This window comes from Hibiscus syriacus, unplaced genomic scaffold (genome assembly GCF_006381635.1).
Source record: "Hibiscus syriacus cultivar Baekdansim isolate YM2019G1 unplaced genomic scaffold, ASM638163v2 tig00111402_pilon, whole genome shotgun sequence".
Taxonomy (NCBI): Eukaryota; Viridiplantae; Streptophyta; class Magnoliopsida; order Malvales; family Malvaceae; genus Hibiscus; species Hibiscus syriacus.
Window position 1 is genome coordinate 7590498 of NW_024063082.1, and position 25783 is coordinate 7616280.

Here is a 25783-nt window from a genome sequence, read left to right on the forward strand (position 1 = left end):
TCATATCATATCCTTGTAATAATTTTTTATGGATCATCAATGAAATTTTCAGATAAAAAACGAACTCTGTAATACAGTTATATTTAAATGAATAATAAAATGATTCTAAGAATAAATTCCTAGTAATGCTTAAACCTAATTTTTGTAATCTAAAATCTCAAACATGACGATGCCTATATCCATGTTCCATGGGCAAGATTGCCTGCTTTATGCCTACTTCATAGTATCCATGGATATTTCTAATTTTCTTTTCTTTAGAAATTAAGAAATAAAATATTTAATAAATAATTACAAATATCAACCAAAAATTTAATATACTAACAAAAGATTATTGATATTAATCCTTTTTCCACCTTTATAAAAAATCGATAATTAAAAAATAAAACCTATATCTATTATCAACAATAATACCGGTATTACACCTGTATCTGTTAAATTAACTTATAATTTTTTTTTGTTAACAACAAAGTTTGAAACTTGGAAACCAATCGAAAACGCTTTCTTCTTCCTCACTTGACTTCCGCCATCGCTATATATATGAGTCGTCTGAATAATATGTCGTAGGCTCGTAGCAAGCTAAAATGTCAACAAAAACCTTCACTTTCGTCGCAACCTTCTTCGTCCTTTACTTCACCGTTTTGGCTGGCGTGGCTCCTCGGCCAAAACCCACCAATGACAATGGCAAAGGCAAAGGCAAAGGCAATACAATGAAACCGATCGTTGTTCCGATAAACAGAAGGGGTACTTCCAAATTCGTCACTGATTTCCTTTCGGCTCACAACGCCGTGAGACTCCGCCATGGACAATCACCTTTAACTTGGAACTACACCGTCGCCAACTTCGCCGAACAGTGGGCTGAAAAGCGTTCCAATGATTGCAAGTTGATCCATTCGCACGGCTCTTATGGGGAGAACCTGTTTTGGGGCGACGGCTCGAGGAATTGGAGGCCTGCGACGGTGGTAAAATCATGGGCGTCGGAGCAAGCTTTCTTCGACCCGATATCAAACTCGCGCGCCAAAAAAAAGATGTGTTGCCATTATACCCGGGGCCGGTCCAATGAATTTTAATGCTATGGGCGAGATAATAATTTTATGTCCTTCAAGTTGAGATTTCTTTCTCGGGTTTCTCTGGTGTTATTTTCTTGTCTCCCTGAAAGTTCTGAAAGAGCAAGCTGTTGGAGATGCATCATTGCTACCATGCTGATTGCGAATATAGCTACATTGCTTAGTATCCCACCCATATGGTCAAAATTCAGGGATTTCTTTGCATAGTTGAAGCTGGAAACCAGAACTTTGATTAGCTTATCAGAGTACTTCCCTTTGTGTGATACTAGATTCTGTCCAAATGGACTGTTTGGCATACGGTAAAGGTTTTCGGGTGAGACATAACGGCTAGCATCGTGTACATCTCCCACAAAAGCTAGAGCTTCATCAATTACTTTGTACTTCTTTCCATGATGCTCAGCCAATCTCAATGCAAGAATTATCCGACTTTATTCTAATCGTGCAATGGCAGCATCTCTCTCGACCTGCTGCTGGATTTGTACAGTGTAAAAAGAAGAAAAGACATACATAACATGAGAGATCCGTGTGACATGCTAATTGCTTATATCCGAAAAACTATTACAAACATAAAATTAAAAGCAAACATGTAAGATCAGAATCGGAGAAGTTCAGGAAAAATGACACCACAACACCTCAAAAAAATCAATGAATCCAAACCCGGCATTTTTCAGTCTGGATGATGAAGCAACGAATTAGGATTCAACCCATTCATGGGTGCAAACTTGTGCAATTCCTGGCCCTAAATCTCATATAAACGACTCCTTCCGCATTACAAAATGAGGCTCCTAATCCTAATAAATCTATTCATTGTCTCACCATTTTCTACTGACTTCAGAATCCGGAAAACCAAAGAATTTTCACTTCAGATAAAGATCATTTCCGTAGAAGCAATATGTAACATTTTCTTTTGGATAAAGATAATTTCTATAGAAGCTATATGTTACAACTTCATTTCAGATAAAGCTCTCAGTTCCCTATATAACAAGTCTTACGGCTCGTTTTTCAACAACCCATTATATACATTTAAAATGATTAATAATAATTCTCAAATAACCCAACACTAAAAAACAACTAACAAATTAACTTTAATTTTTCCAGATTTTCTTTCAATCCCATCAACAAAACATAATTTTAAGCAAAAAAATTACAACACCTGCAAAAATTGAAAATTCAAATCCCATAAAAGAATTATAACTCCTTTCATTTCGTTATACCGATTTCATTGATTAATTTAACACAAAGCAAACAAAACCAGTAAAGAAAATTTGATGTCCCTCAAACATGATGTCCCCTCAACCCATTTACTCAACACTTCATTCCCTGATTCTCCAATGCAATTAAGTGGCGAGAAAAGAACAAGTGGAGGAACTGAATAAGGGTTTGACTCAGCTGATGTCGAGTTGAATGGTGAACCAAATAATTACCAACAAAACCACAGTCAGCAGCACCTTTTTTTGTCTAAATCAACTTGCAGTAACACGTACATGCTGTCCATCTTTATCTTCTAGAAAATGATGCCCCTACATATTGTCCTGAGTCATCGTCCATCTAGCACATGTATAGGGCCGGCCCTGATTATACCCAGATTGTATGGAAAGATACGCGTAGCGTGGGTTGCGCCAGTGTTAAATGCAGTAATAGCAAAGGATCGTTCATCGTTTGCAACTATGATCCGCCGGGGAATTATGTGAATGAGCACCCGTTTGGTAGCTTGGACGATGTTAAGAAGACAATGAAGAAATTGTACAGATAGTGGAGAAAACCAGCCATTGTTGCCCCCGAAGCTCTCGGTGTTGACAGTGGTGAAGAAAACTTTTCCCATATTTACAAAGCCTGGTTTGTAAGTGAGATCTTGAAAAACGGCAATTGTAATACATTTCGACTGTTATATATTTAATGTATTGAAACATTTAGGTGAAGTGCTGGGTTTCACCTACTTTCTACCCAGCAGCAGTTATATTTTCTACCGCCAAAACACTGTTCCACTCGTTATCTAAGGACTTTCTTCTCAGACCTAACAATTCAATAATCAGGAAAAGTATGCTTTTATGCGGATAAACTACACGTTTAATATCTACTATTATTTTTTTTATTTGAAAATCATATATATTATTACTTTTTAGTTTCATTTTAATCACTCATTATTAAAAAATTAAGACTTAATATAAAATAGTACATAAACTATAAACTATAACTTCCCCATAATCGTGTCTGAAAACCCCAGTTTTTATTGCTAAACAATGATACTAAATTTCATCACGAATTTATAGTTTTGAAAGCACAACTGGATTAAATGCAATAAATTTTCAGTTGGTGAATTTGAATAACCCAAATCATTGAAACGATTTGGAGAGTAAATTGATCTGAATTTGTTTCTAAAAAACTTGGATAGGACAAAGATAGTTTTGAGTTATTCAGATTCTCCAAAAGAGTTTCTTAAATGAAATTGAGGCTCCGATTCTCAATGCTTTAGTTTCTTGCTTGGAAGATTCAGTTGTAATTTGTTAGAAGAGAAAGGACTCGGTCGACAGAGAAAGAAGATAAGAGATTTCAAAGTGAACCATCAATTCCTTTGGGTTGATTTAAATATATTCATGGCTGAAGGCAATTCATGAATGTCTGTCGTGTAAAAACCAAGGTGGCCTGGCATGATCGATTTAAAATTTAGTTTGATTTAATTCAAAAAATTCGAACCTGCCAATTTCAAATGAATTAATGTAACATTATTTAATTTAAAATATCCAAGTCGAATTTGGAACTATATTAAGCTGAAATAACAAAAATAAATTAAAAATAAGAATTGTTTCGATCCAAACTGTCCAAATCTGAAACCGAACATAACAGTTCCATCCACAAACGCTTTGTTTTGAGATGTTCATATTCGTTAACTTGGCCTAACTAAAAAAATCATAACTCAAGACTACAGAAGAGATGGTATTTAGCTAATATAAGGTGCAAAAAAGCTGCTGCAATTATATTCATGGAACTCATCGTTGCCTTCTTCGTTTCTTTGTCGAAAATGTAGCATCGTACTCGAAATCATCTTCTTCTCTATCTCCGTGTAAATAGAACCATAACTTCTTTTCCACATTGAATCTCACGCATGGATCATGCTCATAGTGTAATCGATCCAAGGCGCCACTGACAACTTGATTGAGTTGTTCATCAGAGACTTCTTCCACGATGTATTGCGAGTCTCTTACAAGGACACAAATGTCGGCTCTAGTGCCCATATGGTCCGGCAATCGGGCTGCTGCATCCCTCACGAGAGAGAGTACTGTGATATTCGGTGGTCTATCTGCTTTAAGCATGAAATGTTCCCTGCATTTTGATGATGGCTTGCCGCTACACCTTAGTGGAGCAACTGTGGATTTTCTGCCATCTAATGCAGTGTAGGAAAAGGCCCTCTCTGGAACAACGTACCTAACAGCTTCTTCCTTTCTGAAATAATCCCTTATTTCTTTGGGGCAACGACTGATGGTAGCTACAGTTTTTCGAGGACGGACTTCTCTTAATCTTTCTGTTACATTGACAGTTTTATGCATCAATGTCAATGGTGGTGCAGGAAGGCTTCCAATCTTTTGAAGACTCTCTTGAGCAATTTTCAACCAATCCGCAAAGCAATTGACTAATTTCAGAACTGTCCGGCTTGGAAGACCCCAAGCTTCGGACGATAAAGCTTCTTTCATATCGTTGTGTGGCTTAATAGACAATGGACCGATCCAGGACCAACTCTTGTCACACTTGGAATAGATAGTGAGAGCCTTCCAGCCCTTTCCACCAAGAGGTGCTGTTGTTGACGAAAATATAGCAAGAGCACCTCGAACCAACTCCTGAAGTGGCTCCTGAGCTTCGAGAACGCAAGGATCCCCGGGATTCAATCTGACTCCCTCAACAATTTCAGACATGGTTAGACAATGATATCTGCCATTGCCTTCAGGATTGCTTTTAGCAGAATTGTAGCTTGATGCTGAAGGTTCATCTTTTGCAAACGGACAAATCATTGCGGTGCGAATGGCGGAAAGGAAATGTATGATGGAGAACGAAATCCCCGGGTGAGCAGCGGGGCATCTTGAACTGAATTGCAATCTCTCAAATGGTTCCGGGATCAAGCCTTTCTGCTCTTGAACACTATTTGCAACCTCTGATCCTCCAAAGGAACCAGGTTGAGCTTTCACTTCCTTTAAACCACATTTCCCCAAGGAAGACTTACACAGTTTCTTTCTCTTCAAAGAAGAAATTGGCAGTTCATTTTCATCAAGGACCTTTTCAGTCTTGATGCAATGGTAATCAACTTCAACTTGCTTAACCATGTATGTCCTTCCCGCCATCTTTTTCAGCTTCAAATTCAATAAGTTCGACCCATTCGTCCCAAATTTTCCAACAACATCGTTGTTCATGCATTCATTGCCAACTTTCGTTCTGCTCCAGTTTCGCTGACTAAGAGAAGCTCCATTCCTTGCTGGTGATTGCAACTTAGTCTTAAGCGAACATAAATGATCGTTTGATAATTTCATCAGAATTAAAGCTGCTTCTATATCTCCCTCAATAAGCTTTATACCGTCTGTGATTTCAACAACACCCTCACCACCGCTTGTGCCCATTGTTGCACAATTACATTCACTGTAAACATTAGAATACTGAGCTACATTTTCCTTGTAGGAAAGGTCTCCCTTTGAACACTCAATATCAGGGTACTTTACACTTTGAAACGAAGATGTCCATATAGGATCCTCTTTGCCATGTTTTTTAGGGTTCAAGGCCAGCATTTCTCCTTCATTACCATCAAATTTGATCATCAACATCTAACATGAAGAATCAACACTTTCAATTAAAAACAATAAAGATTTCAAAGTGAAAAACAAAGATAAAAATACCCTTTTTGACAAAATAAGATAATGATAAGAAATGCAAGATCAACAAGCATCCGATTATAATCCAGATATAAAATATAAAACAAAAAAAAATAATACCCTTTGATTAAATCTAGCTTTATTTAACTATATCATACTACTCCACTGCTGATCCAGTATACTTTCCTTCACTGTAAGATAATGCTACCGTGCATATAAACAATAAAAAATTTCAGTTTCTTGTTTTTGAAGAATTGGATTATTTTTGGGGAACTTGGAAATATTTATATAAATGTGCATGTTTTGGACCGTTTTCGGAAGTAGCGAGTGTTATTGGAAACTAAAAACAATGATCGAATCAGTTAAGCAGTTTAAAAGGTTTTACCTCAGTGTAGTTTTCTCAAGAAACTAAAGGAAATTCAGGCTTTCGTTTGAAGCAATGTTGAGAGAGCCCTTTGGATGGAAAAAAGTAGAGAGGAGGGAAGAAGAGAAGACGAAGAAGCGTGCATACATGTATTACATTCCAGCCAAGGAGACGACGCCATTTTGAACCATTCTGTGTCGTTTTGAAGTTGCATAAATGACTTGGGAAAAAGGGGACGACTGTCAGCCTTGGACGCCCATTTGGAAATTTGCTTTATGGGCTTATCTCTTTATCAATTGCATTTTTTTCCTAATAGTTTATAATATTTGTTTAAAGGATTAAGGGTTATCTTTGCCCACGTAATAGATCTAATTTATCATTTTTGATCTTATCATATTTTCGCATCAATTTAGTCCTCAAAATTATTTAATTGCATCTTTTTAAACCCTACCCTAACTTAAAACCTTAAACTTTAAACCAGAACCCCATAACCTCTAAACCTTAAACTCTAAACTATAACCTTTAAACTTTAAACCCTAAACTATGATATCTAACTTAAAACCCTCGATTTAAGGTTTTAAGTGAGGTGTAGGGTATAAAATGATGCAATTGAGCAATTTCGAGATTAATCTAAATCAATTATAATTAATTTTATTATTTTTATTTTCATATTAACTTATATGGTACTTATTTTTAAAATTTCAATCGAAACAAACCAAATTGATTAACAATCACTTTGTTTAAGTAAAATAAATATAGTAGCTTCGAATACCAATTAGTCTATTGATATATACTTTTTTTAATAGTCTGAAGTGATTATAAGATAATATAAGCTTAAGATTGTTCTTAATCATTAACAACTTGTACATGTCTTACAAACATAACTGCTATAATCTATGACTACAAAGGAGAATGACACCCCTTCTAATGTCAGTCGATAGGTTCTGCTACCGTATACTTCTAAAGGTGTAGTTTTAACACTCGTTCACAATCCATCTTTGAGATTACGCGTACGCCTCAGCTGCATTAGTTTTACGTTTATGCTCTTATGTAGTTTTCGTCCATTCATCTTAACAATAAAGCGCGCATTTGTTTAGAGCAAGATTACTATAATAGCATATGAAGATAAATTGCATCTACGAGATTAATATAAAATCCAAATTTTATTTCAAATAAAAAAAATTCGATACATGTTATCAATGCTTGTACTTTAGCACAAGATTTTACGAGTGCTTTAAAAAAATCAAATAATTGAATATTGAAAAAACTGAATTACATATGAAATCCAAAATGGTACACCATAACATACTAATACCGATAGCCAGATGAAAACCATCATACTCTACGTTCGTTTTATAAATTAAAAAGCAGCACAAACTTATTACCAACTAACACTTCATCTTTACCGGTCTTCCATACAAAAATTTATGACCCTAAACCAAAAACTTTGAAGTAAATAATGTTAAGACTTTGCGACTCCCTCAATGTTTAACCGGTCTTCCATACAAAATTTTCCAACCAAAAAACTAATTACTAACACTTCATCTTTACACGAGAAAAAAAGAAAGATTGAGGAAATATTAGCAGCCTTCATTCCCACGATGATTACCTTGTCGGATTTATCAGCAATTCATCTGGTGAGACTGAGACCTAAGGGAAGCTAACAATCATCTTAAAGTGTGGTAGTGTCACTTATCTCGAAAATAAACCAGAAGAATAAATTTTAAAGCAATGGACTCTGAAAAAAAAGTATTAGCTTTTCGATCATATAGTCTCATCAATGATTGAAAATGTTCCCAATATTCAAAATCTTAAACATTATGAAAACCATTCACACTTTTCAATATACCTCTCATGATCAAATACTGAACAGCAGTAGTATCATATCCACAACAGCGTTGCATAGAAAGAGAGTTAACTAATGAAGTAGGATTAGTTCCATTTGAGCCACGAGTGTCGTGCGCAGATAGACATACAAACCTGTAAATGGGTGCATGCGAGAACATGCATGCACGTACACACATCCAACAAATTATTCTATTTCTTGTTTTAACCATTTGAAAGGAACGAAAGAAACACGACAACAGTCAGTGATTAAAAGAACAAAAACAATCTAAACATAAGCCTCCCACGAACTCCCACAATAAAGCTTTCCAATCTTTTTTTAATGTAAACACAGAAAAAAGGTATCCACATTTGCTCATATCAAAGGCATTTAGTTTATCATGTGTCATCTTACAGCCAAAGCCCCAATTCCAAAAAATAAAAAAGAGCCTATCACTAACATATAAAAACCAAAGTTATTTATGAAAAAGATAAAGAGTCCCAAGAATTCCAATGAAGCTGCTAATATCAACAACTTTAAGTTCTTTAACCCATAGAAATAGACAGACTCGATATGAATACTACTGCTGTCTCACACTTGATCATACCAATTAACTGGAAGATTATAAGATGCTCCAAGATTCTATCAAAAAAAAAAAAATAAGATGCTCCAAAAATATTACCATCGCAAGGGAACAGAACAACCATTGAAGAAATTACCAACTACTTCATGCTTTCTCAACTACATTACCAAAAGGGAAAAGTTGAAATTTTCTAGCCCCTATACCAGAGTTTTTAATGCTCTTTGTAGGATCTGAGACAAGTTAACACTACAGGTGATGGTTGTTTCCCCTATAGGCCTCACCAAGTGAATAGAGCCTAACTGCCAAAGGAACCTTTTCACTGCTTTAGACATTTATCTAAGGATGAAGGATTACTGAGTGTAAGAATTCTAAGGTTGAAGGAAAACATTGTAAAGAGGACGCTGAGGGAATCACAAAATGATAGTACACTACTGGTCCTGAAAAAAAATGGATAATGCAAAGTAATTAAAGGAATCTACTTAAACAACTATATATGAGAATATAGCCGAATGCATAAAGAATTATATCTCCAAAAGTCACCTTCTAACTATGTAGGAAACTCGTATTCAGGTTCCTTCACCAGCCTTTCCAGCAATAAGAGCCTCCTGCCAAAAAATGGTATAGGAATCAATATACTAGATAGTACTTAAAATCACTTGATTTTCTCCTAACTGATCAATCTACTAGAGAAATGACCAACTAAATGCCTTACTGGTTCAATATTTCCCTTGCCATTCGCCTGTGATGAAGTACTTGATGGAGGATTAGAAAACCTGGAAAGATCAGATAATATCAAAGTTCAATAATACTTTTCATAATGATTTCTAAAGAGGCGTTTATATCTCTAATATTGAAGAAAACAGCTTTTCAGCATAGAAACATACCTGATTGCCCTCGCTTTTCGTTTCTCCTCTTCCATAGTATCCGATTTGGATTCTGGTGCAAATCTGGTGAGACGTGCTTTATTTTTTTCCTCTTCATCAGCACCCATAGAGGATACAGAAAGCCCAAACCTGAGAACCAAAAAAAAAAAAAACTGAATAAATGCAACTGCAAGCCATATATATATACCCACCAGGTAAGGTGGTATAGGAAAAACCTCTCTGCTCTCACTTTCCTCTTCAAGTCCTCTGATTGCTTAGATGCTTCTGATCCATTTGTGCTGGGTGCAGGGCCAAACCTGAAACATGATTTGTCCAAACTCAACAAGTTAGAAAGTGAAAAACCAAAAACAAAATCAAGAAATGAAGTTTGACACCCAAAGCTACAGCCTTACCATCAACAAAAACCCTTCAACTGCAAAATTTTAAGGAGCCATAGAATTTCTTTCTAATCATATAAAACTAAGTAAGAAGCGCCCTTATTTAGCTAAGTTGTCCCAGCCAAACATGCAAGCATGATTATTAAATAGGTAAACCCAATCAAGGACAGCTAGTTATCAAATTCAATAAGACTAGCAGTCCCATTAACACACAGTTTCTTATAAAATTATTGAGTAAAACAAACTTCATAATTGATTTAATTAGAATTATGTATTTATGTAACGTAAAAACTATATATATATATAGTTCTAAAAATCATTTTGTGTTCCAATAAACTATGTTCCTTCTGGACAAACCAGGGAGGACTGTCCTTGTCTAATTAGGTTTCATATAAGAAATAATTTAGGTTCTAATTTTTGCTTCTCGTATCAGAATGATCAACATTGCTGGTAACATCAGGTTACACTAATCTCTAGAGAATCAACTAATAAGTTGATTAAATCTAAGACAAGATAGATTGATGATTATGAGCTGTTAAAATATTATAAACAATATAAAAAGAAAAAATACTAGAGAAATTTATTCAATGGCAATAATATATGCTTATCAGCACATCAAGAATCAATCAAAAAGATCAGAATACACCTTTCCAGCAATCAATCAACATAAAATAATCAATTTCTTCTCCTCTCTACAAAATTCTCATCGACTAGGTATAAACTAAAATGAAGAACCCTAAATACCCGATAAACCCCAAATTTTACGAACCGGGATAAGGGAAATAAAGAAGTAGTTACCTCTCAGCCCTAGAATAACGCTTCTCTTGCTCAGACAACTGAATCGGTACACCAAACCGCTCAGCTCGGAGAATCTTCTTCAGGATATCGTAACAATCAATCAACATAAAATAATCAATTTCTTCTCTTCTCTACAAAATTCTCATCGACTAGGTATAAACTAAAATGAAGAACCCTAAATACCCGATAAACCCCAAATTTTACGAACCGGGATAAGGGAAATAAAGAAGTAGTTACCTCTCAGCCCTAGAATAACGCTTCTCTTGCTCAGACAACTGAATCGGTACACCAAACCGCTCAGCTCGGAGAATCTTCTTCAGGATATCGTTAACGGGGCAGGCGCCACCCCCAGCGACCGAGCTAACACTAGTCCCGCTGGCCTTCGAACCCTCGATTTCCTTAAGCAATATTTCAGAAGCAAGAGTATCAGAGCTAGGAGGATCTAACTTATCCGGGGAAGGTGGAGCAGGGTCCACGATCTGCTTATAGTTCGGTTCAACCGATGATTTAACGACGGATGCTGGAGCTTCGGTGGTGCTTGCGGTGGCGACAGGCATTTGGTTCACGGAATGTAATATTAGTAATGTAAGGTTACTTGGGAATAAGATTACTGAGAATGTTATATTTTGTGTTTGGTTGGCTTAACAAGAATATAAGATTATCGTGTTTGGTTAAAGGAATAAAGGATTATTAAAATGTATATTTGACCAAATTGTATTTATTATATATTTGTATAATATTACAAGTTGAAAAATATTTATATATTTTTTAAAATATTTAAATTCATAATATTTATATAATTTTTTTACAAAATTAAAAATATAAAAAAAAATTAATGAAAGGGTAAAATTTTATTTTAATCCTTGAACTTCATATAAAATTTTAATTATAGATTTTTTTTAAATCTAAAATAATTTAAGGATAAATTTGTAATTTAACCTTCGTAGAATTTTTATCATTCAATGACAGAAGAAGAATATTTTTTTTAAAATAAAAATTTAAGGGTATTTTAGTCCAAAACGCCGGTAATATAACAATACCTAAGGAAATGGAGATAATGATATTCCTGGTAATATACCTAAAAAATCCACTATTGGTAATCTTTCATTACTGGGAATGAGATTCCCGGCCTAATCAAACGGGGGAATGTGAATTATATTCCCATGAGAATCTCACATTCCCCCATCCAAACACCCCCTAAAGGTGTCTTTGGTCGGGGAAAGTGAACGTTTGGTTGAACGATAATGTCATTATTAATAGTGAATTTTTTTAAGTATATTATCGGGAATGCCATTACCTCTATTTTCTTAGGTATTGTTAGATTACCGGCGTTTTGGACTAAAATGCCCTTAAAAAATTTTCTTTCAAAAATATATTTATTCTGTCATTGAATAATAAAAATTTTATGAAGGTTGAATTACAAATTTATCCTTAAACTATTTTAGATTTACAAAAGAAAATCTATAATTAAAATTTTATATGAAGTTTAAGAGTTAAAATAAAATTTTACCATTTCATTAAACATTTTTATATTTTTAAATTTGTAAAAAAAATTATAAATTTTATAAATTTAAATTTTTTAAAATATATATATAAATATTTTCCAATTTATTAAAAAACAAATATATAAAAAAGATAATTTAGTCAAATATACATTTCAATAATCTTTTATTCCTTTAACCAAACACGGTAATCTTACATTCCTGCTAAACCAATCAAACACAAAATACAACATTCTCTGTAATCCTATTCCCTCATAATCTTTTATTCCCACTTGTAATCTTACATTCCGTGAATCAAATGCACCTTAAGTATTTTCAAGCCTTTAAAAGGAAACCATAAGGGTTTTTCTCTTTCGGGCCAATTCCACCGAACACTCCAAAACTATGGTTCAATATTTGAAATTAATCACTAAGTTCTAAAATATTTTGATTGAATCCTAAAAGTATTAATATTGCATCAAACAAGTCTATCTGAACAAGTAGTCAACTTAAGCATTAAATGTGACTTTGAATTTGACAATATAATATTAAAATATGTCCATTATATTGTAAATTTATATACATATTATATTGTCACTTCAAATTTGAAAATATATATTAAATATCACTATATGTATTAAAATATAAGTAGTTGTCTTTTTCTTTTGTCTTTGTCATTATATTTATTCAAATATGTCAATTATATTGTAAATTATACCGTATGTATTATTTATTATACTTTTTTTTTATTTTCAATAAATATACTTGTATGACACGTTTTTCTTATGTCTTTATGACATTTTTTCTTCTGTATTTTGACATATTTTTTTGGTTGTTTGGTCATTATTTTTATTTATATTTTTCTAAGGGTTAATTATACATCGTCATGACTGATCAAGATGATGCTTATCTCTTACATTGTTGATCTTCTCTGCTTTAGACTCTCAGATTGAATTTGGATACTTGTTATACTTATACGTTCGTGTATCACGTCACTCGAGTCTGATTTGTAATTTTTTTGTGGTCTTTCAATGGCTTGATTTTAATCTTTGTTCAAATTTTCTTAGTTAGATTTTAATCTTTCTTTGTATGGTCCTTATATAATCCTAAGTTGTTAGTTTTGTTTCAATGATTATAGGACATTATCCTAATTATATGCTTAATTTACGATTATAATTGTAAATATTTATTGTAATTTAGAGTATTTCTTATTTTGAATAAAATTAATGATTTCTTTTAAAAGAAATAACATGTTTAGTAATAATCCAGTCTTACATTTTTAAATATGATTTTTTAAGTATTTAAATATAATTTTTGTTCCTCAAAACATTAAGGAAATATCATTGTGCATTTATAATGTGGCTCGCTTTATAGACATTGCAGCAAGTAAAACATGTTTGTCATGCCAACAAATAAGGGAAATAGAGAACATGAATCCAAATTAGACCGCTCAATTCTGATCCAAACTTGAAAATATAACCCAATTAGCTTGAAAATAACTGGAACCAGAATTGACCCAAACCCAAGAATGATCCAAACTTGAAATAACCTTAGTCAAGAATGACCCAAATCTAAATCGAACTTGAGTACAACCCAAACGAAAAAAGACCCTGAAGTAACTTGACTAAAAAATTAAGAATGGTTCAAACTTAAAATGATTTGAACTCAAAACCGACTCAAACATAAAAATTGAACCAAACCCAAAAGCAACATAAAATTTTAAAATTCAAATTCAACCAACCCATATTGACCCAACCCGACCCCAAATTATTTAAGATTAGTAGTCAAATAAATCGCTCTGCTATTCTGTTGAACATAACATAGATAAACTTTACAGAGCATAACGATGTAAAAATAGACAAATAAATTGCTAGATTTGCTCACCTGCTCTGTGAGCTGAAGTCCTAGTCTGGCAACCTCTATATCAGCTGATCTAACCAAACCAATAAAACCCGAAAGGCAGCCTCTCTGAACAAGGGAAACCAGGTGCACTTTGATCAGATTCGGCTTTCCCTCTCCTGCAGTAGGGGCAACGCATAGGTTCCTGTTGACGAAAACGGGTAAAGAAAACAAAAGAACACGAGAATTTTACGAGGTTCGGCAATGTGCTTATGTCCTCGGTGCCTAGGCGGCGCTAGAAGTTTTTATTCAATGATATTTTAGGTCTAGGTTACATCTCTATTTATAATAGAAAACCCTGGTACATAATTACAAAATTAACCCTGTACACGATGAAACTCTTACGTATTCATCTGGTCCAAGAGCACAAAAAATGATATGGATGGCTTTGGAGTTGAGCTGGAACATTCTTGTCTCTCCTTCACTCCACAACCTTGGATGAGTGAGAGGTTTGATGTATCCCTCTTCTACAGCATTCCATGCTCCCATGTCACTTGCTTGAATGAAGTACATCATTCTATTCTTCCAATAGGCATAGTTAGCTCTATTGAAGAAAGGAGGCTTGTTGACGGGCATCGAATCGAGACCGGAGTCGAAAAATCTGAAGTTTGGGTGTATTTTTTGAAACAGAAATCTGAAGTTTTTGAGAAGTTCAAGCTGTGGAAAGCTGAGGTAGAAAACCAAACAGGACGAAAAATCAAGTGTTTGCGGTCTGACAATGGTACGGAGTACACAGATTCACAGTTCCTACAATTCTGTAAGGAGCATGGGATTCAGAGGCATTTTACAGTGCGCAAGACACCACAACAGAATGGTGTTGCGGAACGAATGAACAGGTCGTTGAATGAAAGAGCCAGATGTTTGCGGTTGAATGCGGGGCTTCCCAAACACTTCTGGGCTGAGGCTGTTAACATGGCGTGTTACCTTATCAACAGATCGCCAAGGGCATCGCTGGCTGGGAAAGTTGCAGAAGAGGTATGGACTGGTCATGATGTTAGTTTTGATAACTTACGGATTTTGGTTGTCCTGCTTATGTGCATGTACTGCTGATGAGAGATCCAAACTTGATGCAAAATCGAAGGAGTGCATTTTTCTGGGTTACAAGAAAGGTGTCAAAGGATTCAAGTTCTGGGATCCAGTTGCGAAGAAAGTTGTGATTAGTAGAGATGTCGTTTTTGATGAACAATCCATGTTGCAGCAGAAGCAAGACACGACAGTGGTGGATTCGAGCAGTTTCCAGTTGAGAAACCAGAAACTCTCAACCGACTTCTGGTGGTTCCACTACGGATGATTTGCAGGATTATAGTCTCGCCAGAGACAGGGTGAGACGGACGAATATAAAGCCTCCGAACAGATTGGGTTTTGAAGACTTGGTATCTTTTGCACTTATTGTTAGCAGTGATGATCCGGTTACTTTTCATGATGCCGTTACTAGTCAGGAAAACGACAAGTGGATGGCAGCCATGGTTGAGGAGATGGAGTCTTTGAATCACAATCGCACATGGGAGTTAGTTCCCCTTCCTGAGGGTAAGAAGCCGATTGGTTGCAAATGGGTGTATAAGAAGAAACCAGTAGTAACAGAAAAAAGGGGGAGAAGTTCAAGGCTCGTTTGGTAGCGAAGGGTTTTTCACAGCAGAAAGGAGTTGATTATGATGAAATCTTTTCTCCAGTGGTCAGGCACACTTCAATCCGAGCAGTACTTGCATTGGTGGCTAGTTGGGATTTACATTTAGAGCAGATGGATGTTAAAACTGCTTTTTTGCATGGTGATTTAGAGGAGCAGATCTACATGCGGCAACTGAAGGTTTCACTCAACCTGGAAACGAGCATTTAGTTTGCAGATTGAAGAAATCTTTGTACGGGTTGAAACAGTCTCCGAGACAGTGGTATAAACGGTTTGACTCCTATATGATCAAGATTGGCTACAACCGATGTGAGTATGATTGTTGTGTCTATGTTAAGAGCCTTGATGATGGTTCTTTTATTTTTCTATTACTGTATGTTGATGATATGTTGATTGCTGCGAAGAACATGGATGATGTTATCGGTTTGAAAACTTTATTGAGTCAGGAATTTGATATGAAAGATTAGGTGCTGCAAAGAAAATTCTTGGAATGGAAATTTGCAGGGACAGAGACTCAAGGAAACTGCGGCTATCTCAACGGGGTTATGTTGAAAAAAAATGCTAGAAAGGTTTGCGATGAGCAGCGCGAAACCAGTTAGCACTCCATTGGCGAATCACTTTAAGCTCTCATCAGAACAGTGCCCCAAGACAGTAAGGAAGCTGAAGATATGGCAAAGGTTCCGTATTCTAATGCTGTTGGCTGCTTGATGTATGCGATGGTATGTACTCGTCCTGATTTAGCTCATGCTGTTAGTCAAGTTTGTAAGTACATGTCTAAACCTGGTAAGCAACATTGGGAAGCAGTCAAGTGGATCTTTCGGTACTTAAAGGGTACTGTGGGACATGGAATTGTTTTGGGAGTCAGCGGGATAATCCTTTGGTTGTAGGATATGTGGATTCAGACTATGCAGGTGACTTGGATAATAGAAGATCTACGACAGGGTATGTTTACTCTTGGTGGAGGGCCTATTTGTGGAAGTCTACTGTTCAATCTATTGTGGCTCTATCTACAACTGAAGCTGAGTACATGGCAGCGGCTGAAGCTGCAAAAGAAGCTTTATGGCTTATGGTTTAGTGAAGGAGTTGGGTGTTCAACAAGGTGGAGTTCAGTTGCTTTGTGATAATCAAAGTGCTATTCACTTGGCTAAGAATCAGGTGTATCGTGCTAGAACTAAACATATTGATGTAAGGTTCCACAAGATCAGAGAGTTGGTTGCATCTAGAGAGGTTTTGTTTCAGAAGGTACATACTGATGAAAATGCCGCTGATATGTTCACTAAGCCAGTTACGACAGACAAGTTCAAGCATTGCTTGGACTTGTTGAATGTTTCGAGTTGTTAAAGAATCAAGGTAACCCAACCCACATTGAATTTTCAAGAGGCAGGATATTCGCCAAGGTGGAGATTTGTTAGGTATGGCTCATAAATATACCAGTAAAGAGGATAGGAGATGGAGCGGAGTGAGCGAAGCGAACATCAACTGTCCTTACAAAGAAAGTCTCGTTGTGGGGTTACGAATTATGTGGGTTGGGGGTGCGGGGGCGCAGCCCCCGCGGTACGGTACAGGGTTAATTTTGTAATTATGTACCAGGGTTTTCTATTATAAATAGAGATATAACCTAGACCTAAAATATCATTGAATAAAAACTTCTAGCGCCGCCTAGGCACCGAGGACGTAAGCACATTGCCGAACCTCGTAAAATTCTCGTGTTCTTTTGTTTTCTTTACCCGTTTTCGTCAACAGATTTGGTACCATGATGCTGGACAATGTACAAGTGCAGTTATGTTTATTATTTTTCCACCAACGGAGGGATCCTTCCCTGGTCCCCCTCTCTTAAGATATTTAAGAGCTTCACGGCACATTATAAAAGTTCCAACAGAATCTATATCAATGACTGCAACAACATAAACAAGGAAATGAAATAAAAAATAATAATCAATTAACAGCTAAATGCATTCTTTAGACAAAATACAATCACAAAATCTGGATAACTAGCAGAAATTACAAATTTATGCACAACCTGTTCGAAATCCATTTGGAGATAAATCCTCAGCAGCCGCAAGGAAATTGCCAGCTTCAGCATTGACAAGGATGTCAAGCCTGCCAAAATGCTTAAAAGTTGATTTCATAGTTGTAACTGCATCATCCTCTTTTCTAACATCTCCCTCAATCCCTATAGCCTGAAATAACTAAATCTTAGTCCCACCTCTGCACTGCAATTATAGATGGAGTAGAAATATAAAGAAGTGATCAGAGGAATATTACAGGGATGCCATGGGAACGAAGAGCGTCAACAGCAGTGTCGATAACATATTTGCGGCGCCCCATGATGGCAACTGACGCACCGTGTTTGCCGAGCTGCAACGAGATTTCGTATCCAATTCCTGAGCCTCCTCCTGTTACCAATGCTACTTTGCCTTTCAATATATCTGCTTTGAATGGTGACTCCATTTTGTAGACGCAAGTGTTCTATGATGCTAGCGGCTTCTCAGACCCAGATCTCATCTAAACAACGGAACTCCCAAAGCTCATTTAACCATGTTGTTTTGACTGGCTGCCACGCACGGCATCAAATCAATATTTTATACTTATTTATTAGACAATTACAACTAAACCCAACTTTGCGTGGAATGTATTCTTAATATTGATCTTAGGTAGCGTCTTCTTGTTTTTAATCTCCGTTAGCTTTAAAATAAAATAGAAACATAATGACAAAAATAGTTTTAATATTTAGTTGAATAATCATTTTAATCTATTTTTCTGGAATACTTTTATCTTAACATTTTATTTTAGGTCAAAATTGTGGATGTGGGTATAAACAAACAGAACGTTCGGTAAATTATTCGTGAACCGTTTGTATAAAGTTCGTTTATGTTTGCTTGTTAAGTTAAATAAACGAGTATGAACAATTTTTTATATTCGTTTAATTAACGAACGAACAAAAACATATGTGTTCGATTCATTTATGTTTACGAACAAACTCGTTTATAAACTCATTTATGAGTTCATTTATAAGCTCGTTTATCCACTCGTTTCGTTGTTGTTCATGAATAAACTAGTTTATCAAGTTGTTCATTTATGTTCATGAACAAACTCATTTACAAGTTTGTCTACTCGGCTATCCCCTTTTTTTACATTTTAAATATTAGTGAATATATGGATTAAATTGAACACACAGTGAAATTTAGACTTTAAATTGTGAAGTTTAAAGATTTTAACCATTAATGGCATAATTTTACAATTTTTGTTTAGCTTGTACATAAAATGTAAAAATTTATTTTTGAGGTACAGTTCAAACACTTATTTTTATGTTAAACATATTAAAAATTATTACTGGGGGCACTCAGACGTCAGACCTAGACATGGGTGAATCATGAATGGATATGCAACCCTGCAGCCACCAAGCCAAGTTGTTTTCTTAAATTTCTTAATGGAAGTCCTATTTGAAGTTAACGAGGAAAAAAACACTAATAAAAGAACAATAAAGCATGGGTTACCTAAATTCTTCACCTAATTTTCAGTTTCACAAATTTTAAACTGTTAATTTTTTTCGAAACGATCTTTAAGTTTGTAAAAATATTCATGATATTTTTATTTTTTATAATTTTCATTAATTTTTTAAATTAGATAGATTGAATACCTAGGCATAAACGAATAAAAATGCAACCCTCAAGCCGCCAAGCCAAGTTTTTTTTTCTTAGTTTCCTTAATGGAAGTCCTATATGAAGTTAATGAAAAAAAACAACGAATCAAAAAATAATATAGTATGGATTAATTTCAAAACATGGGTTATCTAATTATTTCCCCCCCAAATTTTTAGTTTCACAAACTTTAAATCGTTAATTTTCTTTTATCAGAACAATCCTTAAGCTTGTAAAATGATTCGTAGCTTTTTTTATTAAAAATTAAATTTTTAGAGTTTTCATCGATCTTTTGAATTAGATAGATCAAATATCCAAAAATCATATTTTAAAAAAAAAAAGAACAAATCTTTTAAAAGACAAAATAGGTCGACGTCTAATTAAAAATTTAATTTGAAAAGCGTTCATTACAATTTCGTTGTTTACTGGGAAATCTCTTAGTTGTACCCCTATTTTTTGATAATTTAATTTAATTTTTATTTTTCTACAAATTGTTATAATCAGACGGGGATTGGAACCAGCAAAACTGTTGTCAACTTCAACATATAATAGTAATAAACACGGTTGAGGCTGCTTATTATAAAGTAGAAGGAAACATCCAAAACCGACACTGTTTGTCTAAACCAATTGAAAATAAATAATAATCTAACTGATAATTTTAGGCATCTTTATCCAACTGGCGTGGCTCTTTGTAAGAGCTGGATAATGAAGCAGACACGATTCTGAGTTAAAACCTGCTTGCATGACGTATCAACTGTCGGTATCAGGTCATCAAATTTAGAGCTGTTCTGGTCCGGGCAGTCAGAGGTCGGATGGTGTGGCTGTTTTATGCCGTCGGCCAATTGATTCGGAAGATAGGTAATAACCAATTGTGAAATATACTTGGGAAGAGAAGTCGTTGAGATAAAAATAATAGACACAATGCTAAAATTAGTTCTCAATATATGCTTGAATAAATATTTTAATTTTTACTTTTTAAGAATTTTTTTATTTTTTTAAAAATATTTTATTTACTGAAAATTGTTTATTGACTATGATTAACGTATGTTACTGGTGCAACATTTCTACTCATATTAAACTATTGATGTATCATATGTTATGTCGCTCAAGATGATGACATGATATATATCATATCACCTAATATAATAATTAGCACGTTAGATGTCAATAATTAAATATATAAAAAAAAATATAATGTCTACAACCAGAAGTCATTTTGAAAATTATAACGGTTAAAGCTAAAAAATTAAAAAATGATAAACTATATATTTTGTTGTCCAACTATTCTTACAGTTCTATTTTGATCACCGATTATTTTTTTTAAATCATACTTAAATTTATGTTTTAGTTTTATTTTGGTTATCCAATGTTAAAAAAATAATGGTAATATTAACGTATCATCATAAAATAATGTCACTATCATTGAAAAAATCACGTTAATAATTCTATTTATTTTTAATAGCGGATGACCAAAATATAAGTTTAGAAATGATTTTTTTTTAAAAATAGTTTGCTACCAAAACAGAACAACATGAATAAATAGATGACTAAATATGTAGTTTACTCTAGGAAATATAAACTAAATTGATCACTTTATAAACAATAGGGACTAAATTTAGCATTATGCCAAATTAATAATAAAAGAGAAAATCGATTTGGACAGTAACGGTCAATACAGCTTAATCCCACTTTCAGCAGCAACTGTTCAATGCTTTACCAAGCCTCCACTCAAAGCTCTAGTGTCGGTTTTTGACAATGGGGGATTGCTTGTGAAAGCAACCATCCAACCTTCCATAAACAAAAAATTAAGATTCCCTTTACCTAGAAATTGACTCCTACCAACCATTTTCTTTGTCCCCAAACAGCCTCCTACTCTAGCGATGAATCCAGATTTATTGAACACTTACATTACTTGTGTTATTCCGTCATACATACATACATACATACATATATAATGAAGAAATGAGTAACATGAGTCGATGGAAAAAGATTGTTGAATCTCTGACCTCTGATTTACACTAGTTCAGGGCCAATGTAGCTATTTTCCGATGAGGAACTAGAGATGGTAACCACGCCATTGCAGTCCGATACACTATCTTGCAAGCTCAACAACAGATGAGAAGTGGTGAAACTCATTGAAGGTTTGGTTCTTGGAACCACGGGAACCTCGGCTTCACCCACTAGCATCTGGACCACACCCCTCATTGTGGGTCGAGCCATCGGGTCGGGGTGCGAACAAGCTAACCCCACCATTAGAACCCTCCTCATCAAGCCCTCCTCGAACTCACCTTCGAGCCTTGGATCGGCTGCATTTAACAATCTCCCTTCCTGATGCAAACCCCAAACCCATTCCACCAAATTGGTATTGCATTTCAAACTATTGCCCATGCCGTCTCTCTCTATAGGTCGCCTCCCACTCGCCACCTCGAGAACCACTGCACCATAGCTGAATACGTCTGTTTTTTCAGTGGCTCGTCCTGTTAGAAGATATTCGGGTGCTAGATATCCCATCGTGCCTGCAGCCACCGTGGCATCTGGGGACTTATCGTGCTCGACTTGCCTAGCTAAACCGAAATCGCCCAGCTTTGCATTGAACCTTTCATCGAGCATTATGTTGCTGGTCTTGACATCTCTATGGATAACCTGATGGTCACACTCTTGATGCAAATAGGCCAATGCAGAGGCAACGCCTAGGACTATTTTCTGCCTATGAACCCATGGCAATGGCGTTCGAGCTTCATACAATGCTTTATCGAGACTCCCATTGGGCATTAAATCGTAAACTAACAAAATTTCTCCCTTTTCATGGCACCATCCTTGCAACCTCACGAGATTTCGATGCCTAAGAGTCCCAATTATTGTTAATTCAGACAAAAACTCAGCCTTCCCTTGAGTACTACTATGGCTGCATCTCTTTACTGCCACAATATCACCATTATCAGATAAAATACCTTTATAAACAATCCCAAAGGCGCCGTGCCCGATTATTCTATTGCTATTGAAGCATCTCGTGGCTTCTTTAAGCTCTTTATAAGTGAATTCCTTTGGCGATTTGATGATCTCCGACGCAAAAGACTCAGATTTTCTCTCTTTTTTGAACTTTTTAGAGTAAACCCAGATTAGAGCCGTCGCAAATAAGGCCAAAAAGAAAGCTCCGGCAGTTACCACTCCGGCAACCGCCCCTGGACCTTGTTTGCAGAGCTGGTTATGGCAAGAAGATGACTTACTGGTCTTTCCTTGAGCGGTGTAAATGGAATCGGAACCTGATGGAGCCAATGAAGGCGGTGGGGTATTAGCTGTATTTGCTGTTGGGTTCATTAAAGTAGACGTTGGCGGAGGCGGTGGCGTCTGAGAAGATGTTGACCCTGAATTTGACTCGAAAGAAGAGCTAAAACTCCACCATTCTATATTGTGAACCTCAGTGCTGCCTTGGGTTGAGCCCGAAAACCCAACGTACATGAAATCATTAACATACTGGCCGAGATTCAAAGTCATTGATAAAATGGGTTCTTTGGGTTTCAAATTCGAATACGAAATGAAGACATTAAAAGCATTCGACAAAGCATCGTATTCGATCCACGAATTAACGAGATCGCCGCTCTTCAGATCAATATCCACAGCTCCTAAGTCGCCAACTTGAGAAGAAACCACACTGTTGAGATCCAACCCAGCGTGGTTTCCATTAATGTCTTTGAGTTCAACGTCCATTAGAGTGTCGAATTCCACGGCGACGAACCCCAGGCCTTGACCCTTTTCATCGAGGAGACCTAAAGACCCGCCGGCAGAGCCGACGAATTCAGCGTCGGGGGAAATGACAAAGGCTAAACCGCCGCCGATGGAGGAAGGGTTGAGGTTGGTGATGGAGAAGGAGAAGAAAGTGGAGAAGCTACAAGCGGAGTGGGTTCCGGGTTGCCGGAATCTCACCGGCTTCGAATACAAAACTCTGCCGGAGCCGGAGTAAGGTACTTGGAGTTCGCGAGTGAGGCTCACGCTCCCGTTGTTTAAGTGAGCGTCGCCTAGGAGTTTTAGACTGCTGAGAGTTAATGTCCCGAAATCGAATTCCGTTGTTCCAAAGATTGTGCTGAGAAAACAGAGGAAACTAAGGGAAGCAATGGATTTGACCTTGTAAGAGAAGGGCAACATTATTTTGGTTCAGATTGTGGTTATTGTCCAAACCCCATTAAAAAGAAAAAAAATGGATAATAATAATAATTCCTTGTTTGGGAAGAGGAATTTGTTGAAGAAGAAAGACTAGAAATTCCAGAGCTTTTGAGAGAAGAGAGTATTTTTCATTACGATTAAAACAAGGAAAGCTGAGGAAACAAACAAGGAATAATGTGAAGGAAATAAGTGAAAGAATCAGGGCGAAAGATGAGTGATGGAGACAGGCGGATGAGCAAGGCGACACGTGGATCTTTGCAACGGTCAGTTCTTTGTCGATGATGATGAAAAAAATGGCGTTTTTAGAGAAATATAACTCTTAGACCTAATAATTACCTGTCAGTCACCATCTCTCGTAATATTACTTATTTATCATCATTTCTAATACTGTGGTAATAAAGTGTAAATCGTCAGCTTCATCTTCGTGGAGTTCTGTTAGGGATGGTACCACGTAAGGAAAGATGTGAATCGTCATTCGTGCATTCGCTAAACTCTGACACGTACGAAAAGCGCATATTCGTAATATTATTGATCTAGCACCCTTTCTGTCACGATGGTAATAAAACGCGGATCGTCAGTCGCTCCTACGCAAGGTTTTGTCCGAGCTGACACCACGTAAGGAAATGTGTGGATCGTCATTCGCGCCTTCACTAAACTCTGACACGTAAGGAAGGCGCGAATCATGATCCACAACTTTCCTTTAATTCCCCAATCGTCCGTCTCCCACATTGATTATTACTCGTCTCCCCCTTCTCTCTTCCTATAAATATCACACTCAACACAACTCTCAAACCACATTCAAATCTCAAATTCTCTCATTCTTTTTATTATCAATATTTATATTAATAAGGTAAAATATTTTTATTATATTATGAAATGTCATCCAGCTCAGTTGGTAGAGCACAAGGTTCTTAACCTTGAGGTCGTGGGATCGAGTCCCATGGAGGGCATTTCATAATTTGGAGGTCTCCTACGGAAGCTGCTCTCAACCTAGTGTTGGGGGCAGCCTACTATCTTATTAGTTTTTGCAGTAATAAAATAGAACACATGTTGCTACGTTTAGATGAGAATAATATCTCAAGACATTTTATTGATACGATAACAATTTTAAATTATGTTGTTATTTTAATTCTTACGAATGTTTTATTTATTTAATTTTTTAGTATTAGTTTATATTTTAATTTGTATTCTATTTATTAAATTAAGATAGAGATTGTATATTAGATCCATTCAACGTTAAGTTATAGATACCTACTTGTGTCTAGCCGTATTTAGCTGAGGCTGGAATCGGTAACGTAGCGAAATATGAAGGGCACTGTAATCTTGAACCTAACCTTATTTGTGCACTGGTTGAGAGGAGGAGACTAGAGACACACACATTTCATCTTCCATGTGGAGAGTGCACTATTACGCTGGAGGATGTTTCCATACATTTGAGGCTTTCGATAGATGAGGATGTGATTTCTGGGGTGGCGGATGGTGACTGACATTCCTTGTACGAGGAGTATCTTGGAGGTGTCCCGCCTAATTTCAACGGTGGTCGAATACCATTAAATTCGTTGGATACAACTTTTAAACATTTGAGTCGCGACGCCTCTGAGGAACATGTTAAAATATATGCACGAGCTTGCATATTACAACTCATCGGAGAGATCTTCATGCCCGATAAATCGTGCAACCAAGTTCATTGTATGTGGTTGTGTCACATTGCAGATTTTCACGTTGCTGACACACTTAGTTGGGGTTATGTAATTTTGGCATTTACGTATAGGGAAATGTGTCAAGCAACTGATTATCGAAAAAAATGCTATCGGTGGATGTCTCTTTCTTCTTCAGTCTTGGGCGTGGTACCGCATGCCCTTTTTATGTCTGGTCGTGAAAAACCCGTTGGTCTTCATGCTTTTATTGAGGTAATTTCAATACTGAATTCGTATATAAATAATTTTGTTGAGTATATAATGATTCTTTTCATTAAATAGGTGGTCAAGTGCAATAAAAGATCATCGGGATTTACTGAATGAATTGGAAGAAATTTGTCTACTCATTGATCAAAAGATTGGTATAGAGATATGTATTTAAATTTTATTATTTACTTTTAATTATTGTTATATAATTAGAATATTATTTTAGTAAGAATTATATATATTTGTTTTAGCTTCAATGGACTCCTTATTCTACTAAAGAAATGATGATTTGCATTCAACATCACTTGAGAGGCCCATTAGATGT

General features: G+C 35.8%; 4 protein-coding genes across 4 annotated transcripts; 1 reads left to right on the plus strand and 3 right to left on the minus strand.

Annotated features, from left to right (window-relative positions):
• Positions 1–581: 581 nt before the first annotated feature.
• LOC120161508 (pathogenesis-related protein PRB1-3-like) lies at positions 582–2817 on the plus strand. Its single transcript, XM_039171732.1, has 2 exons — positions 582–1051; positions 2628–2817. Exons 1-2 carry the CDS (start codon positions 582–584, stop codon positions 2815–2817), a joined length of 660 nt encoding a protein of 219 aa, XP_039027663.1.
• A 4891-nt stretch (positions 2818–7708) lies between these two features.
• Positions 7709–11305, minus strand: LOC120162059 (protein MODIFIER OF SNC1 11-like). Its single transcript, XM_039172239.1, has 6 exons — positions 10986–11305; positions 9789–9869; positions 9574–9702; positions 9402–9462; positions 9230–9294; positions 7709–9126 (listed from the first exon to the last, which is right to left on the minus strand). The coding sequence occupies exons 1-5, from the start codon at positions 11303–11305 to the stop codon at positions 9256–9258; spliced, it is 630 nt and encodes a 209-aa protein (XP_039028170.1). The 3' UTR covers positions 7709–9126; positions 9230–9255.
• A 6183-nt stretch (positions 11306–17488) lies between these two features.
• Positions 17489–18269, minus strand: LOC120161509 (peroxisomal 2,4-dienoyl-CoA reductase-like). Its single transcript, XM_039171733.1, has 3 exons — positions 18018–18269; positions 17773–17932; positions 17489–17646 (listed from the first exon to the last, which is right to left on the minus strand). Exons 1-3 carry the CDS (start codon positions 18201–18203, stop codon positions 17489–17491), a joined length of 504 nt encoding a protein of 167 aa, XP_039027664.1. The 5' UTR covers positions 18204–18269.
• Positions 18270–21007: 2738 nt separating this feature from the next.
• LOC120162058 (L-type lectin-domain containing receptor kinase VIII.1-like) lies at positions 21008–23620 on the minus strand. The gene has a single exon (XM_039172238.1). The coding sequence runs from the start codon at positions 23534–23536 to the stop codon at positions 21407–21409; it is 2130 nt and encodes a 709-aa protein (XP_039028169.1). The 5' UTR covers positions 23537–23620; the 3' UTR covers positions 21008–21406.
• Between the last annotated feature and the right edge of the window lie 2163 nt (positions 23621–25783).

What these genes read in the sequence shown, in the direction of transcription:
- LOC120161508 (XM_039171732.1), top strand. Translation starts at nt 582, where the DNA reads ATGTCAACAAAAACCTTCACTTTCGTCGCAACCTTCTTCGTCCTTTAC. An exon ending in TGCCATTATACCCGGGGCCG is followed by an intron (nt 1,052 to 2,627) that starts GTCCAATGAATT and finishes GCACATGTATAG; the next exon opens with GGCCGGCCCTGATTATACCC.
- LOC120162059 (XM_039172239.1), bottom strand. Translation starts at nt 11,305, where the DNA reads ATGCCTGTCGCCACCGCAAGCACCACCGAAGCTCCAGCATCCGTCGTT. An exon ending in CGAAAAGCGAGGGCAATCAG is followed by an intron (nt 9,463 to 9,573) that starts GTATGTTTCTAT and finishes TGATCTTTCCAG; the next exon opens with GTTTTCTAATCCTCCATCAA. An exon ending in GCAAGGGAAATATTGAACCA is followed by an intron (nt 9,295 to 9,401) that starts GTAAGGCATTTA and finishes ATTTTTTGGCAG; the next exon opens with GAGGCTCTTATTGCTGGAAA.
- LOC120161509 (XM_039171733.1), bottom strand. Translation starts at nt 18,203, where the DNA reads ATGGAGTCACCATTCAAAGCAGATATATTGAAAGGCAAAGTAGCATTG. An exon ending in TTCGTTCCCATGGCATCCCT is followed by an intron (nt 17,933 to 18,017) that starts GTAATATTCCTC and finishes TAGTTATTTCAG; the next exon opens with GCTATAGGGATTGAGGGAGA. An exon ending in TCCAAATGGATTTCGAACAG is followed by an intron (nt 17,647 to 17,772) that starts GTTGTGCATAAA and finishes ATGTTGTTGCAG; the next exon opens with TCATTGATATAGATTCTGTT.
- LOC120162058 (XM_039172238.1), bottom strand. Translation starts at nt 23,536, where the DNA reads ATGTTGCCCTTCTCTTACAAGGTCAAATCCATTGCTTCCCTTAGTTTC.